Source organism: Xenia sp. Carnegie-2017, unplaced genomic scaffold, assembly GCF_021976095.1.
Source record: "Xenia sp. Carnegie-2017 unplaced genomic scaffold, XeniaSp_v1 HiC_scaffold_39, whole genome shotgun sequence".
Classification (NCBI taxonomy): Eukaryota; Metazoa; Cnidaria; class Anthozoa; order Malacalcyonacea; family Xeniidae; genus Xenia; species Xenia sp. Carnegie-2017.
Window position 1 is genome coordinate 89,621 of NW_025813503.1, and position 15,997 is coordinate 105,617.

General features: G+C 36.8%; 1 protein-coding gene across 1 annotated transcript; it reads left to right on the forward strand.

Annotated features, from left to right (window-relative positions):
* Window positions 1–251: 251 nt before the first annotated feature.
* LOC124455358 (tectonin beta-propeller repeat-containing protein 1-like) lies at window positions 252–15,285 on the forward strand. The gene is given in 19 exon segments (XM_047006010.1): window positions 252–571; window positions 1,075–1,212; window positions 1,684–1,806; window positions 2,207–2,332; window positions 2,849–3,029; window positions 3,491–3,585; window positions 4,090–4,212; window positions 5,040–5,217; window positions 5,534–5,817; window positions 6,424–6,841; window positions 7,745–7,798; window positions 7,801–8,002; window positions 8,080–8,359; window positions 8,852–9,174; window positions 9,815–9,851; window positions 10,370–10,505; window positions 13,164–13,363; window positions 14,283–14,372; window positions 15,253–15,285. Coding segments are annotated over 19 exon segments (3,285 nt in total). The 5' UTR covers window positions 252–307.
* The last annotated feature ends 712 nt before the right edge of the window (window positions 15,286–15,997 follow it).

Sequence of the window (15,997 nt, forward strand, 5' to 3'; positions counted from 1 at the left end):
ATGTTTTAGTAATTTGTTGTTTGTCATTTTGTTACAAATTTGTTACAATTCATTTAACCACGTGGTAACACGGTTGATGGCATGTAATAGACCACACGTGACACTGAGGTCTGGGATTGATGAAATGAAGCCGTGTGTTTGAGGGAAGAGGAGGGGGGAGGGGTTACTATTGAGAGGACGCACAGGAAGTCAAAAACAGGAAGTCATTATGCATGATGCCCTTATGTAACGGATTACTGAAAAGCTCTGACTGTGCGTTTCCGAGTTCCGAGACAAATCGAAATTGAAAGTTCGATTTTGTCGAGTTATGAACAGCAAAGGGGTTATTTGGTTTGCCGATGCAAACGGTATATCGTACACCGTATCCCTGGAGGACAATAAATTGCAAGCTCGATCAGATGATACGGTTATCATAAAAAGAATATCGGCTGTAAAGCCATGTGCATTTGCTGTCGGACGTGATCAGAATGTGTACTTGTACGTAAACAAAAGTGATATTCCTATACGCGTTCAGATTTCGACTTACGAAAATCAACGATGGAATCCCATACACAAATGGTCACAAAAAGCGGTATGCTATATTCTGTTTATTGAAGTGTAAATTCGTAACGGATCTTAAGAAACAACAAGGAGAATATATTTTAACTCAAGTTTCATTTCCAATTTCCTAATTCGCCATTTCAGCACTATTTTTTGTTTATAAATAGATTAATCATCACACTAATGACACCATGTTTTAAATCCAATACAGTTTCCATTGTGTATATATTATGATATTGTTTCACAAAGCTCAATGAAGTAGCATTTTTAATGAGATTTTAACCGAAAACATAGCATTCGCTTATAATATGTTTGTTGTTACTGAGAAGTTTGGTAACTGTGTCAGGTACTTTACAAGAAAAGGCAATATTTCACATAAAGTTCGCAGTAAAATCTGAAGCTTAGGAAGAGCTTTGCAATAATTATGTTTTGCCATTTAGTGTCAAGTCCTTTTAAATCCCAAATATAATTGCCTTTGTTTTGTTTTTTATCAGTAGCAAACATTTGTGACCTTTTTTGCTGATTTTTTTACAGATGTTTCCCACTGACAGATGGGCTTGGTCATCAAAAGATGGCCGTCACAATCAACCTAAACAATCGTTTGTCCTCCCTGAAAATTGGGAGTGGGAAGATGACTGGCATCTGAATGAAACTGTGCCTGGTGACGAGAAGGTGCACAGCATAAATTATCTTTTAGAGAAGCATAAATTATAATGTATTATGATTGCCATGTGAATGTGACTATTCTAGTGAGCTATGTCCGGCGAGAAGGAGCATCACATAAATTTTATTAAAAAAGCATAAATTGTAACTTAAAATAGCATAAATTATAGCACATTATGAACATGAAGTGAATAAATTGATGAAATTATGCCTGCTGATAAGATGCATAGCATAAATTATTATATAAGAGGGGTATTATTTATGCTTTCTTTATTATGACTGTCATTTGAATGAAAATTTGCCTAGTAATGAGAATTTAGATTTATAAAATGAATTATTATAGTTTAAATTATGTTATGTTTGATTGTTATGTGAAACTGTGCCTTCATTGACAAGAAATAACATAAATTATGTTTTATTTATAGTTATATTATATAGCAACTTTGATTAATATGAATTATGCTTTTTTTTGTTTTAAAGGGTTGGCAGTACGCTCTTGACTTTCCCAGGGAATATAAACCTATCAAGGAATGGACGTCTTGCGTTCGACGAAGAATTTGGATAAGAAATAGGCGCTTTGCAAAACATGACAAATGGGTTAAGGTACAGTTTCTTGAAATTCATTTTGTGAAAGAGTGTTGAGCTGTGATAGTTTCAGTTGTTGATAAATTGCAGAGCAATTGGGAATTTCTTTTATAGAGGAGAAATTCCTTTTAATCTTAAACGGACAAGAATATGTCATGGGTTATTTTGTATGTGTTCTTGGGATAAGAAAAACCAACTAGTTATGTAATCCATATTTGGGATACTAAATGATGCAGAGGGATGCAATATTCTAAAACTCTGGTATCCATGTGCATACTCGAAAACAATTAAAAGTTCAGACCTCGGGGTTGATTAGTTGTTAGAAATTTCTCAATACCCCAACAGGTTTAAGTACCATTATTTATTGTTGGTTTTTGTTTTGATGATTGAAAATCACCATGATCTGTCTTTCTGTAAGATCGAACCTCCAGAAACTGATGAACTGGTGGAGCAAGCAATTCAGGATATTTCAGCTGGTGGCATGGACATCCCCGGGTGTCCTCAAGGATACATTGCACTCTGGGCTATAAACTTTGCTGGAAAGGTACAAATAAACTGGACAACCCCCAGTGTTAGAAGAAATAATGTTTTGTCAAAATGAAACATAGGTTAGCAAGTGTTAGAAATCAGCATTGATGTCATTTAATACAAAGTGTGATTTAAGATAAGGATTTCTTATTTTGGAAAGGCCATGTCTCACAAATCACTCACATTATTAGGAAATTTGATTTTCATACCTATATGTGGACACCTTCTCGATTGCTATAGACTACCCTGTGTATTCATTAGCCTATAGGCTGGTTGCATCGGACTAATATGTGCTTTCCCCTTGCGATTGCTTTAAGAGTCTTTAAAGACAACACATATAGCCCATTACTTTAAGTCTTTGATGGTCTTCAAAAAATTAGCTTTTCATCAGAAACATTATAGAGAATTTGTGCTGCTGGCCCCAGGCTTTGCACAATTTGTTCCAGACCTCGTGAGATGGGTGTGTGACTTAATGTAGGTTTTGAACCGGGAAATGATTTTTTCTATGTGTCTAATGTAATGACTGTTGTAGGTTTTGTACCGGGAAGGGATCTCTTCTGTGTGTCCTGAAGGCAAGTCTTGGGTTAATGTGAAACTTCCCGAAGATGTCAAAGGTGGTCAGATATCCGTGGGTCCTACAGGCATGGTGTGGTTAGTAACCTGGCAAGGAACACTTTACCTAAGAACTGGAATTTCAAAATTTCAACTCTCGGGTAATGAACAAAGACCAATGTCAGCACTGGAGATTGTTTTTGTTGATAAAATGGAATGTCAGGGGGGGTTAACTCCCTAAACTTCTTTTGCACATGTGCATATGCATGTCTTGGTGTCCAGCAGGGGGGTGAGGTGATTAACCTTAGCTTGTGTTCTGTTGCACATGTGCATATGCATGTCTCGGTGTCCAGCAGGGGGGAGGTGCTTAACCTTAGGTTGTGTTGTGTTCTGTTGCACATGTGCATATGCATGTCTCAATGTCCAGCAGGGGGGAGGTGCTTAACCTTAGCTTGTGTTGTGTTGCACATGTGCATATGCATGTCTCGGTGTCCAGCAGGAGGGTGCTTAACATTAGCTTGTGTTGTGCACGTGTGTATCCATGTCTATGGGGTGCATGAGTGTGTCTATGTGTTTTTTGAGCATAAATTGAGTGTTCTGAAGACTGAATTTTACAATGCAGGATTATCGTGGATTCCTGTTGAATTTCCAAACAATAGAGTTTATCAATTATCTGTCGGTATAAATGCTTTGTGGTTGCTAACAATGGATGGAAAAGTAAGTTGAATATCTTTGAAAGTATTTCAATTGAATATATCGTTTTCTTTCGTTGCATTTCCTGACTGATACCCTGAATGATCCAATAAACGCCCCCTATCAAATAAACGCCGCGTATATTTCCGCCCCTTTTGAAGCGTGAGTTTGTTTAAGTTGCCTTTCTTTATTAAACATCCTGTTTTTAGTTGGCGCTCCACACTCCTTTACCATTGTGATAAAAGAGACATTATCAAACACAATGCAAATTGCATAAAAATGAGTGTATTAATCACGTGGTCTTAGCAAAAGATATTGGGGTTTTTTGCTACATTTCTCTTCCATATTAATAGGTGCATATAATGCCTTGTATATATATGAGAACCACACTAGACTGCTTGAATTTATTAAACGTCCGGGTGTTCATTACATCATTTACGGCTAACATGTTATTATTAGAAATATTATTATGTATTCGCCGACTGACTAATATATTAACATAAGTAACATAATTAACATTAATTATAGGTGTATTTCAGACGGGGTATTTCGTCTTCAATTGGTTACACAGACGAAGCCAATGCTAAAGGAACAAAGTGGATTGAAATGGTTGGAAGTTTTTTGATGCTGTCAATGGGCTTAAACGACCAGGTGTTGTTTTCTAGCTTTGTATGGTTCTTACCGTAAAACATGGACCTTGCTTTTGGAAAAGTTTCGATTATTTATTGAAACAATCAAATATTTTTTCAAGTATTCAAATTTTTGCTTGGTAGTTTGCGTTTTCAAACTTACAGAAAACGATCTGATTGGTTGATATAAAAGTAAATAAAAATATTGACCAATCAGTGTTGCCTTCTGTATATACGAAACGCGGACATTTGAATGTTTTTTTGAAATATTTAAGTATTGAAATGAATGTCCCGAACATTTTTAAAAGCAAGGCGAGATCGACATTGAAACCATTTCCGGAAAAAAGCTAAAGCAAAAAGCAAAGTCCTAAACTGATTGCAAGATATCCTGAGAGCACATAAAACATTCAAAACAAGACACAGACAGAAACTGTAACTTCATTCTGTCTGAAAATGGCTTTGTAATGAAGTGGAAAATTTACAGTTCCTTGTGCGCATGTTTTCTGAATATTTGTTCTGTATGTTTTTAGAAATTGCTTATTACTTAACTGTGTGGCACTCCATGTTTTACTACGTGTGGAGTGCCACACAGTTCATACTTGTTTCAAGTGCAGACGAAAATGCTATTTCAACACGAGCTTTTTTCACATTTTAAACGTATTCAAACCATGTAGATACATTAATTTACACTAAATTCATTCATATATATCTGCATTTTGACGAATCTCATATCTTCCTTTAAATCTTATACATGCGTAGCTACGTGTCTTCTTGAATAGCCCCTGCCTTACTGCTGTCTGTATGCCAATGCTCGAACTCAATATATTCATACTTTAACTTTGTTCTTAGGTATTTGCTATAAGTACTGGACCTTACGGCGCAGACCGTGTCTATTTTCGTTCTGGTGTCACTTCATCCGACCTTCCTGGTAAAGAGTGGAAAATCATTGAAGTTGGTCTTTCTAGCACGGATAGTGCCAGTAGTCTGTCTAGCTCTTCTTCGAATCCAGATGTTGAAGCAATGCGAGGTAAGAATGAGGATGGATTAAAGAGTTTGTATAGATGCACAGTACCACTCAGAAGTAACTTAACACTGCATTCGCGTTCCATTTGCGTTTCGAGCGCGGATGAAACAGCGCGTTTTTATACGCGTTCCATCTTAAGCCGAGTGCAACTGGAACGCATTTTGGAACGAACTCGGATCCCTCCCCCCTCCCCGATATTTTCTCCATTTATAGAAACGAAAAGTATGATTAAGTGTAATATGTTGGGTTTGTACCACTTTTCAAACCAAAACATTTGCCAGTGATACAGTTTTCCCAATTTTATTTTTATATTTTGTAGATGAACATGGCACTGTATTCTCAGAGGAACTCGTCCAAATGTCGGATGAAGCGCGTGGCAAACGTCAATGGATTTCGATGAGTTGCGGCGCATGTAACGTTATGTCTGACTTCTTCACTTCCTACTCTCATTCGCAGCGGCTCTCTTCTGCCGCTTCTACTCACAGTTCGTACAGGATGAGTCTTGCTGGTGGCCCGTGGAGGCAGGCTGTACTCAAGCTTCTTGAATCACGTTATGTTAAGGAAATTATGTATTTCTGCGACTACGAACAAGCCGTTGATAAAGTAAGATTTGATGTGTTTTGAAACATTAGTCCTTCTATACTTTAGTTTAGTATCTTCATCAGGAGTGATCTAATGTTGAAACTTTAGCTCTTATTTACTCCAGCTAGTGTCTTCATCAGGAGTGATCTGATGTTAAAACTTTAGTTCTTATATACTCCAGTCTAGTGTCTTCATCAGGAGTCATCTGATGTTAAAACTTTAGTTCTTATATATTCCAGTCTAGTGTCTTCATCAGGAGTGATCTGATGTTAAAACTTTGGTTCTTATATACTCCAGTCTAGTGTATTCATCAAGAAAGATCTGATGTTGAAACCTGAGTTCTTATATATTCCAGTCTAGTGTCTACATCAGGAGTGATCTGATGTTGAAACTTGAGTTCTTATATATTCCAGTCTAGTGTCTTCATCAGGAGTGATCTGATGTTGAAACCTGAGTTCTTATATACTCCAGTCTTGAGTCTTCATCAGGAGTGATCTGATGTTGAAACTTGAATGTCTACTGTACACTTCATCAAGAGTGATGTGATGTTGAAACGTAGCATCTCAGCATTAGTTTTTATTTCAAAGATTCATTATAATTGGAAAACCTCGACGTCTTCTTTTGCAGAGCAGTTGGTCAAAGACAACAAAATTCAACATGCTTGTGAGCAAATCTTCAAACACTTGGTGTAAGTGCGAAATAACCCTCACAAACGACAAGGAATCGGAATGTTTAATAATAAAATACGTGAAATTCAACAAGGAAAAGGAAATGAAGCTTCCTGTGCTTGACATAACTTGTATGGCGCGAGTGTTTAACCAAACTTATTCCAATTGTTTTACGATACACACGGCTGTGCGGACAATGGAGCGAAATTACATTTTATTATCAGCGCCCAATGAGAAAGAAATGAATGAATGGATGACGTCATTGAGTAGCTCTTCACAAAGAGCCCGGATGTGCGAAGGGGCACCTAAACCCTCCGCTCTTTGGTGCACGTCGGCTGCCGGCGATGTCTTCTTCTCTGACTCTAAAGATGACAGTGGTGGGTAGAAGTGGATAAAAATGGATAAATGTTAAGTTAAGAACTTATGGGTTGATTTGGGATAGTAATGGATGTAAATGAACATTAATTAGAAGTTGAAGAATTGATAAATATTAACTTTGGAATTGAGGGTAAATATAGGATCTTCCTCGTTACAAAGATTTCATCAACATTTTCTTCATTGCCAAATTTTCATCAACATTCCCTTCGTAATAAAGTAAATGGTGTAAACTCAAGAGTATCGTTACATGTTTGTAAATGTAGATCGTCCATGTTTGTAGAGTCCTGAGAAAGACTGTTGTTGTTGATGTTGACTGACGTTTCGACAACCTTAGCGGTAGTCATCTTCAGAGTCAAATTAGGAGTAAACGACAGGTTAGCCGTATGTGTTATCTGGTTCATACGTCATCGTATTGTATGGAGAGGAAATGTGTTGGTGTGAATTGTGTTTTGTGGATTAGTCTTAAGTAATGAGCTTAATTGTTTGTTTGTTTGAGGTTGTGAATAAGTCGTTTTATAAGGTGCCGGTAATTGCTGTGATCTGTTCACGGCGTTTTGTTCTAAGTTGGTATACCAACTTTCTAACGTAAGTCGTTGTCTGTTGTCAATGGTGTAAGTAATGCATATTTCCAAGTGATGTCGGTATTTTCATTGGTTTTGTCTTGTTTGTTTGTAGCTCATTTGTGTTCAGTAAGTTTTATGTTTAAGACGTCAGAATTCTACCGACTTGAACGATCTACATATATCTACAAACATGTCAGATTCCTTCATTGCGAAGTTTTCATCGCTACGTCATTATCAACATTCCCTTCATTGCGAAGTTTTCATCGCTACGTCATCAACATTCCCTTCGTTGCGAAATTTTCATCGCTACGTCATTATCAAGATTCCTTCATTGCCTAGATTTCACCAACCATCCTGTTTATCACTTGTATTGGCGCCAAGTTGGTGGTCATTTGTTAAAATTGAAGCGGGTGTCGATCAAGTTGTTTGGGGGCTTGGGTACGACGGACGACCGTGGTGCTTTACACGTGGCTTTGGTGGTGGGATATTTCCCGCGTCCATGAGCAGCGCCGAAGGTATTTATGATCAGAGTGACGAAAAAGTCTTTTACACTTACGAGAATCAAAGATGGTATCCTGTAGATGGATATGGAGTAAGGTGATAAAGTTTTATTTGGCGGCGGGTGGGGTATGTTGATTGAGGAAATTGTTCACATGACCTAATCTTTTGTTTAGACGACTTCCAACTGACCGCTATGAATGGAGCGATGAAACTGGAATACTAGAACGTCGTCAAGAGGGCTATCCGCTACCTAACTCAGACTGGCAATGGAGTGGTGAGTGGAAGGTTGATTTCAACACAAAGGAAGGGACAGATAAGTGGGGCTGGATGTACGCCCTAGATTTTCCAAGGTCAGAACGAAGGAAAGACATTGGTGGAAAGTACTGTGCTGTTTTTTTTGACATGTTTGCTTTGTTTACAGGGAATACAGCTGCGAAAAACATTGGAATGATTGCGTGAAGACGTCGATGTCGATGGAAAGACGGATTTATGGGTTGAATTCGACTGAAATGGAAATGGTGGAAAGAGAATGGAAGAGGATGAAAAGAAATCCGGAGATCAAATGGTCGATGGAATAAATCCGGGCGCATCGGAATCCTGAAAGGTGAAAGGAAGGAAAAATCATCAAAAGATGGGTGGAAGAAGAATAAGGAAGGAAAGGAAAGGAAAAGGCAAAGAGGCGGAAGAAGGAAAAGGAAGGAAATGAAAAAATGCGAAGGAAAAAATAAAGAATGGAAGGAAAGGAAGGAAGGATGAAGGGGCTTGGAGGAGGAGGAAAGGAAGGAAAAGGAAGGAAGGAAGGAAGGAGAAAAGAAAGGAAAGGAAGGAGAAGGAAGAAAAGAGGGAAAAAAGAAATGGGGAATGGAAAGGAAGAAGAAAGAGATTAAGCAAAAAGAAAAGAAATATTATTTAAAACATTTGTAATTTCTTCAATACATAGATCAGCGTGTAAATACGACTGGTCCGTGGCTGGAAGTTCAACCTTCAGTGCAATTGAAAGATATCAGTATACAAATCGACCACATGTATCAAGATGATGGTTCAATTTCTGTTTGGGCTGTCAGCCATGATGGGGATCTTTTGTGTAGAAAAGGAGTGACTAGTGATCGACCTCAGGTAAGATACAAAATTATTATATGGCAAGCGTTACTTCCGGCAAAATGGAGCGCTTTGATTGGCTCAGAAACATTTTTACCGTTCCATTATTTTTCCATTATGGACCCACGGTCCGAAACTTCTAATTTTACGGTCAAGTGTAAACGAACTTCGTAACGCAAACTGCAAAACGAAAAAAAAAACAACGAAACAAAAAACCATTTACGAATTTGAGTAAAAGGAAAACACTTGGAAAACAGTTCAACTTTCCAGACGATACAATTTGAAACGATTTCTTTTTTATTGACAAAAACTAGAAAAGTGAAAGTCAACCCGTACAAAACAGCAAGGGCGAGGAAGAAAGCAAACTTCGTTTCAGGTCAAATAATGTCATATAATAAACCTTTATTAACCTTGCTTGCTCGGTCTTGACTGAAATAAAACTTTGGAACAGGCATTAAAGTAGAAATTTATACAGGAACACATTTTTACCCTTAATTTTCTTTCCAATGAGTTTCAGCTGGCTTCTTCATTGTTCTACAATTGTTCAACATTAATTTGCAGCCCGTTCGCAGTCATTCTTCCTAACTCTTCTGCTTTCAAGCATTCCATTTAAACGATTGAGTTCAGATGATTTTTTAGTGCAAATCGTACGAATTTTTCCCAAATCAATTAATAAAAGTATTACTGAAACTATGTGATTACTGATTAGGATAGAATATATCTTAGTTCTTTGTAAAAGACACATGTTTTCATCTGATGTACAAGCACGCAAATTGTGTAAAAAACACGCTTATTTTCATATTCTTAAAGCATATTTAGCAATGCTTATGGACGTGTTGATTATTTAGTAATACTTGTTGAATTTCTTTAAAAATGTTATTGGATTTCACCTTTAATCTGTGGTGATCAATTAATCTAATTGAGCTTTCACAAATGTTGATGATTTTCCGTTCGTTCAAATGAATATTCTAAAGTTTCACCGTGTGGGCGGCCCAAGAAATCACTTGAATAGTTTAAGCTAACGATAACTCTCCCCATTCCATCGTAACAGACCGTGCACCGCAAACTTTGTATTGATTGATTATATCTATAGTATATATTCACCTAAATACAGTAAATTTATTATTTATTTATTTATTTACTTATTTATATTTGCGGCGCACTCTCTGTTACGATGGAATGGGGAGAGTTATCGTTTGTTTAAAGTATTCCAGGGATTTTGAGGCGACTATGGTTTTATTGTTGTACCGCACCGTGTTATGGATCTTTTACTTTTTTATAATGCTGGGCCAAAGGAGGGTTAACCACTTATCTGTCATCATATTGTTAAAATTTTGATTTATGTAAGTTTTTTTTTCTTCGCAGGGTGAATCTTGGTGTCATATCACAACACCGATTCAATTTTCAAGTATTTCCGTCGGCTGCAACAACATCGTTTGGGGGATTGGTAACGATGGAGCGGCTTACTTGAGGATTGGGTACGAGGGCTCTGATGACAGAGGTAATAATATTGCCATTTGTATTAGTGATTTTTTCAAACTTGTGAAAAAGGCGGTTTTATTTACTTTACGATAATGAAACTCTGTAATTCTACAGTCAATGTTGTATTTCATTGATTGCCAAGTTCAAAGCGAATATTTTTCCCTTTTAAGAGATTTTTGAAGCATTCGAAACTTGCTATCCAGTGGAAAGCGCTATTCGGTCTTCGGGTCTTCGTGCAACCGCGCGACTGACACGAAGTCCATAAACCAATAAAAAATCGTTCTTTGATCGTTTCACGCGTGAGTGTCACTAATGACTCGTACAATGAAACATGATTTACTTACCAGTTAACTCTACAACAACTGGAAGGCTAACTTGGTCGCCATCTTTGAAGCCTGCATGATCGCCGCCATTGAGGGTACGGAGGCGAAATACATCACTTCGAAATTGCAGGGTTTTTTGCAAAAAACAGTGCTCTTCGAGCCAGCTTAATGTCTAAAAACCTTAAACAATGTTTGGACTTTAATATAAAACAAGTTTGAACGACATTTGTACATGTTTAAGCTTCTTTTTAGAAGGATGAAAAGCGAACTTTGCTTTGGCGCGTGAAAACATGCCTTATAACTTGAATACAAAACTGACACCCCTCGTTTTTTTTCATTAAAAGAATGTAAAATACACTTGTCTATCCTTATAATATTGTTTGAATCTTTGAAAATGAAGCTATCAGGGAAAAACGCTGTTTTTCGGTAATTTTCGTGTTTAAGAACAAAATTAGCTCGCTCCAGCCCAGCAATAAAATTGTTATGAAACATGTTATGTTAAGTGGATTGTGTGTATTTTGCACAGCATTCAAAGATACAGACTACCCGTTATCAGTTTTATCTTAAATTTTTGGTCTTTGACGACAAATAAGAAATTCATATTTCGAAGCAAGTTCTTACTTTCATGTTTTATATAATACAGCGTTACGTATACAAAACATGTCTTGGTACGTCCACAATGCATCTTAACACATTAAAACTAAATTCTGCTAACGGTTTTGAAAAAAATAAAACATTTAGGCTAGCATTCTATTTCCAAGTTAGCAGTTTTTTGCAAAACAATCCGTCACGCAAATAAAACAGTCCACGCGAGATACACGCGAAGTCTAGGCATGTGTATATTGAGTTAGCCTTCCAGTTGTACTAGAGTTCATTGTTTACTTACATAATATAATGCCATATGTGAGATTGCAGTGCCGTGAATTTCGTTGTATTATTTGGTAACTATTATAATACGCAAATATAACCAAATACTGTTTTCGAGCAGCCCAAGTGAGCGCCTGATTAGCGTCTAGTATTGAACCTATATTGAAAACTTGAAATTCAAGTAATACAGTTTTTGCTTAGCAAACTTTGCACAAACATTGTTGTGTACGTGCGGACTGATCAGTTTGAGACGGATATACAGTAAGATAACATTAACTTTATCGTGGTCGGGTGTCCGACATATTCGATATTTTTGAAAATTTGTGTTTTCCGTGCTTACTTGTGCTTTTGGATTTTAAAGTGTCTGCATCATGTTTTTGCATTTGTGTTTTCCGTGCTTACGTGTGCTTTTGGATTTTAAAGTGTCTGCATCATGTTTTTGCATTTGTGTTTTCCGTGCTTACGTGTGCTTTTGGATTTTAAAGTATCTGCATCATGTTTTGCATTCGTGTCATTTAGATAGTTCAGGCTACTTTAAAAACTTTTGAATTGTATTTTATTGTTCGAAATTATTTTTCTGGGTTTGTTTGACGCTCAAAATTAAAAAAGTTTGCCATTTTCGTAGTTTGACCGCCAGTATGAAAAAGCTAGCAACTAATATTATTTTTGACGTCACAACCGAATGCCGTTTGTTATATTTTGTTTAAAATTGAATGTTTGTGAACATCCACGACACAAGACCTTACGCATGCGTGTAATGCAACAAATAGGTATGTTGTTGAGGAGATTCTGTGTAAAATACAGTGTTTTCTTAAAGCGTGTTCTCGAGTTATGACGTCAGATCTAGGCTCTCGCCCTAGTTTTTTTCAAGTCACGCGCGAGCAAATAATCACCGACTTTGAGCATCAAAAAATACAAGAAGGTCAGATTTTATATTTATAAAATATACATGCAGCCAAAATGTTCAAAATCTTTTAAACTATCTACATAGCCCAATTGCAAAAACATGATATAGGCTCTTCAATCCTCTGCCTATTGCAAATGTGAACCAACAAAAAATGTATAAAACATGTTTATGGTTGTCTTAAATTTTACATAAATAAACAGGCTCGTTACATCGATGACCGTCATTGACCTGCTTTTTTTATCACCACATTAAATCAAATCAGAAAAAAGGCAGATTTTTAAATAATTTACTTGTTGCCATAGTTAGCCAATGTCAAAGAATAAAAGTTTGAGCGCCTGTGCCGCTAACCTTAGATCTCTAGTCCCGCTAACCTTAGATCTCTAGTCCCGCTAACCTTAGATCTCTAGTCCCGCTAACCTTAGATCTCTAGTTCTTATTTTGTTTCGTTCCATACACCTCACTTTTGAACTCCAAACCGCAAACGAAGAATTAATATGAGTTTCGCCAACCTGTTCTTATACGAACAGCTGCTGTTTATCTCAGCCAACATGACGTACTCACAAGTCTCCATTCTGCACAGGAAAAATGTGGGACCGTTTTCCCGCCCCAGGCCTTAACCCGCTCGTTTTAATATCGGTCGGCAGAAACACTGTTTGGGCTATGGATAAATACGGCGAACATTATTACAGAGAAGGCGTGACCGAAACGTTTCCTGAAGGTACAAAATGGTTGAAGATATTTGGTCGTGTGCAGTCTGTGTCGGTCAGCGCCAATGACGAGGTATTCATGTAATATTACGGATCTGTAACTAAGCAACTCGTAACTCTTTCATATGACTACATAAGCGTTACGTCATACGTAATTTTCTATTAATCTGTTTCATTCACGTGACTACAAGAACATACGTCATCCGTAAATTTCTATCAGCCTTTATCATTCCCGTGACTACAGCAACATTACGTCATACGTAATTTTCTATCAGCCTTTATCATTCACGTGACTACAAGAACATTACGTCATACGTAAGTCTCTATCAGTCACTGGTTGTTTTTTTAACAATTAGATTTTTCTATGAATTGATGGTTTATTTCAATGACTGCCATTTTTTGACATTTTGCCGTATAAAGTGTTTGTGAAAAGACTGTAGACAGTAGACCCTCCTATGACAGTATATGCAAAGCTATGTTTGAAATTTTCAGATATTTCGTGCACAATTTGTAGCTTCATGTAGCATAATCAGTCGCACAATATTTTTAATGTCTTTCGTATTTTTTCATGAATTTTGCTTGAAATTTTCGGGCAGAATTTCGTACGATGAACACTTTGCTACGAATAGAACTCCGGCCGGCTGTACTAACATATCAACGATTATTCCAAGTTCTCAGTAATCAAAGCAAAATGACGTTAAAGTGACTAGTTGTGAAAATCGAACATTACTAAAACTTTGAGAACTCGAAAACGAAAATAAATATTCACGAACTGTTTGAAAAATTTCTCTGTAATTTTCAAAGTTCTTATAAATGAAAATATATTTGAATATCGAAATTTTCGTTTCATAAACCACTTTAAGAGATTTTCGAAACAATTCAAAACTTCATCTATCCATTAGCAAACCTTCTCGTACAACCGACCCTGGGTCTTGGCATCAGAGTTGACATCTATCTCAAAATAACCGTTTATATTTATCTTGACGTCATAGGTATGGGTGAAAAGTCAGGGGGGGTTGGAGAAATGTTTCAATACGTCAAAAGAGACGCCAACTGGAAGAGGCTGGGTTCTAGCATTACCGGTAGGTAAAAGTATAAGCACTTGGTTCCAGGCCCTTAACCATGAGTTGCAACTGGAAGAGGCTGGGTTCTAGCATTACCGGTAGATTAAAGTATAGACACTTGGTTACATGCCCCTAACCATGGGGTACATGCTCACTCAACCTCCCCAATATGAAGTCTTTTTCAAAAATTCGACGGGAAAAAAAGTAATAAATAATGAACTGAAATTTTCATGTTGAATTCAAGAAAAGTGGAAACAGTCGCCATGTTATTGAACTCGATCAATGTTTGCTTTTCTGTAGTTTCATTAAAGCGCCTGTACCAAGTTAAGCCAGGCTTAACCAAGGGTATTTGTAGCATAAAAAGCGTTAATATCGGTTATAATGCCAATAAAATGACCTGTTTGAGTCTTTTCTCCTCCAATCAGTGACGAAGCCAGCCCGATCTTTTATTCTTACAATGCAAATTTCTCAGCAAAATTATTACTCATTTCATTCGAAAATTAATACCATTCATTGTGTTTTCAGTGATTGAACACAAAAATATTTGCATAGCCAGCAAAATATTTTGCTGGTTTCGCTACTGTCTCCAATATGCACCTCACCCCCCTTTAATCATTCTGGTTATGATCCTGACTTCGTTGAGCTGCAATATCAACTAGATTGATAACTTTGGAGAGGAGGGGGTCCTATTTTAACATTTTGGTGACGATGCAGGTTTCTCCAGTCCTTTTTGAATATAAGCCATGTACGGATTAACCCCTGCTTAGCAAACCCAAGTAATAAGATTAGATACATCAGAAGTGATTTATTTTACCTACGTCATTATGAACTTACGTCATTAGGAACTTACGTCATTATGAATAACTCTGTAAGTTATAAATTGAAAATTACATTTCAGTCTTTCTGGGGAGGCATTTCAGCGAGCAAATAGAGGGAATTTATTCAACAAAAGAAAGGTTTGCTGGACAAGGCTGAATCCGTGATTGATGAACCTGACTCGAAACTTTCAAGTGGACCGTCAGAAGATTTAAAACGAAAACGTACAAGGATTTAATGGAAAGCGGAGACATTTACAATGTGTTTGGTGCAGATGACGATTTTATTCCGAGTTCAGACGAGGAAAGCTGATAAATCTTTACTAAACAAGTACGTTTTAGCAGGAAATTATTGATTATCGTTCGCTTCAGATAATGCAACCGTGGGTGGTTGCTCGAAGCAGTTGGATTGCAGTTGGATTCCAGTCTACGAAGCCGGGATAGCTAGATATTTTTGAAATGTTATAAATAATTTTTCAAATGTTAGAAGGATGTTGAATTTAAAAATAGTTAAATTGAGCAATCAACGGAATGAAATTTTTATTTAAAGATTATTAAATTTTATTAGCGCGAAGCAAATGCAGTAACTCGTTCAATTAAGCTGAAGGTCAATATTCGATATCCCGGCTTCGTGCAAAATAACGCCCGCAATACGATGAAGAGCTTTAGTGCAGACACAAAATTATCCGTGTCAGTTTTTCTTCTTTTATTTATTTTACTTGAAAATTGCAAACAAGTACGAATTTACGAACTTACTTACCCTCGCTTTTTTGTTTAGGTTAAATAATTTAGATAGTAAATTTTGTATAGCAGGAAAGTTTTTACAGT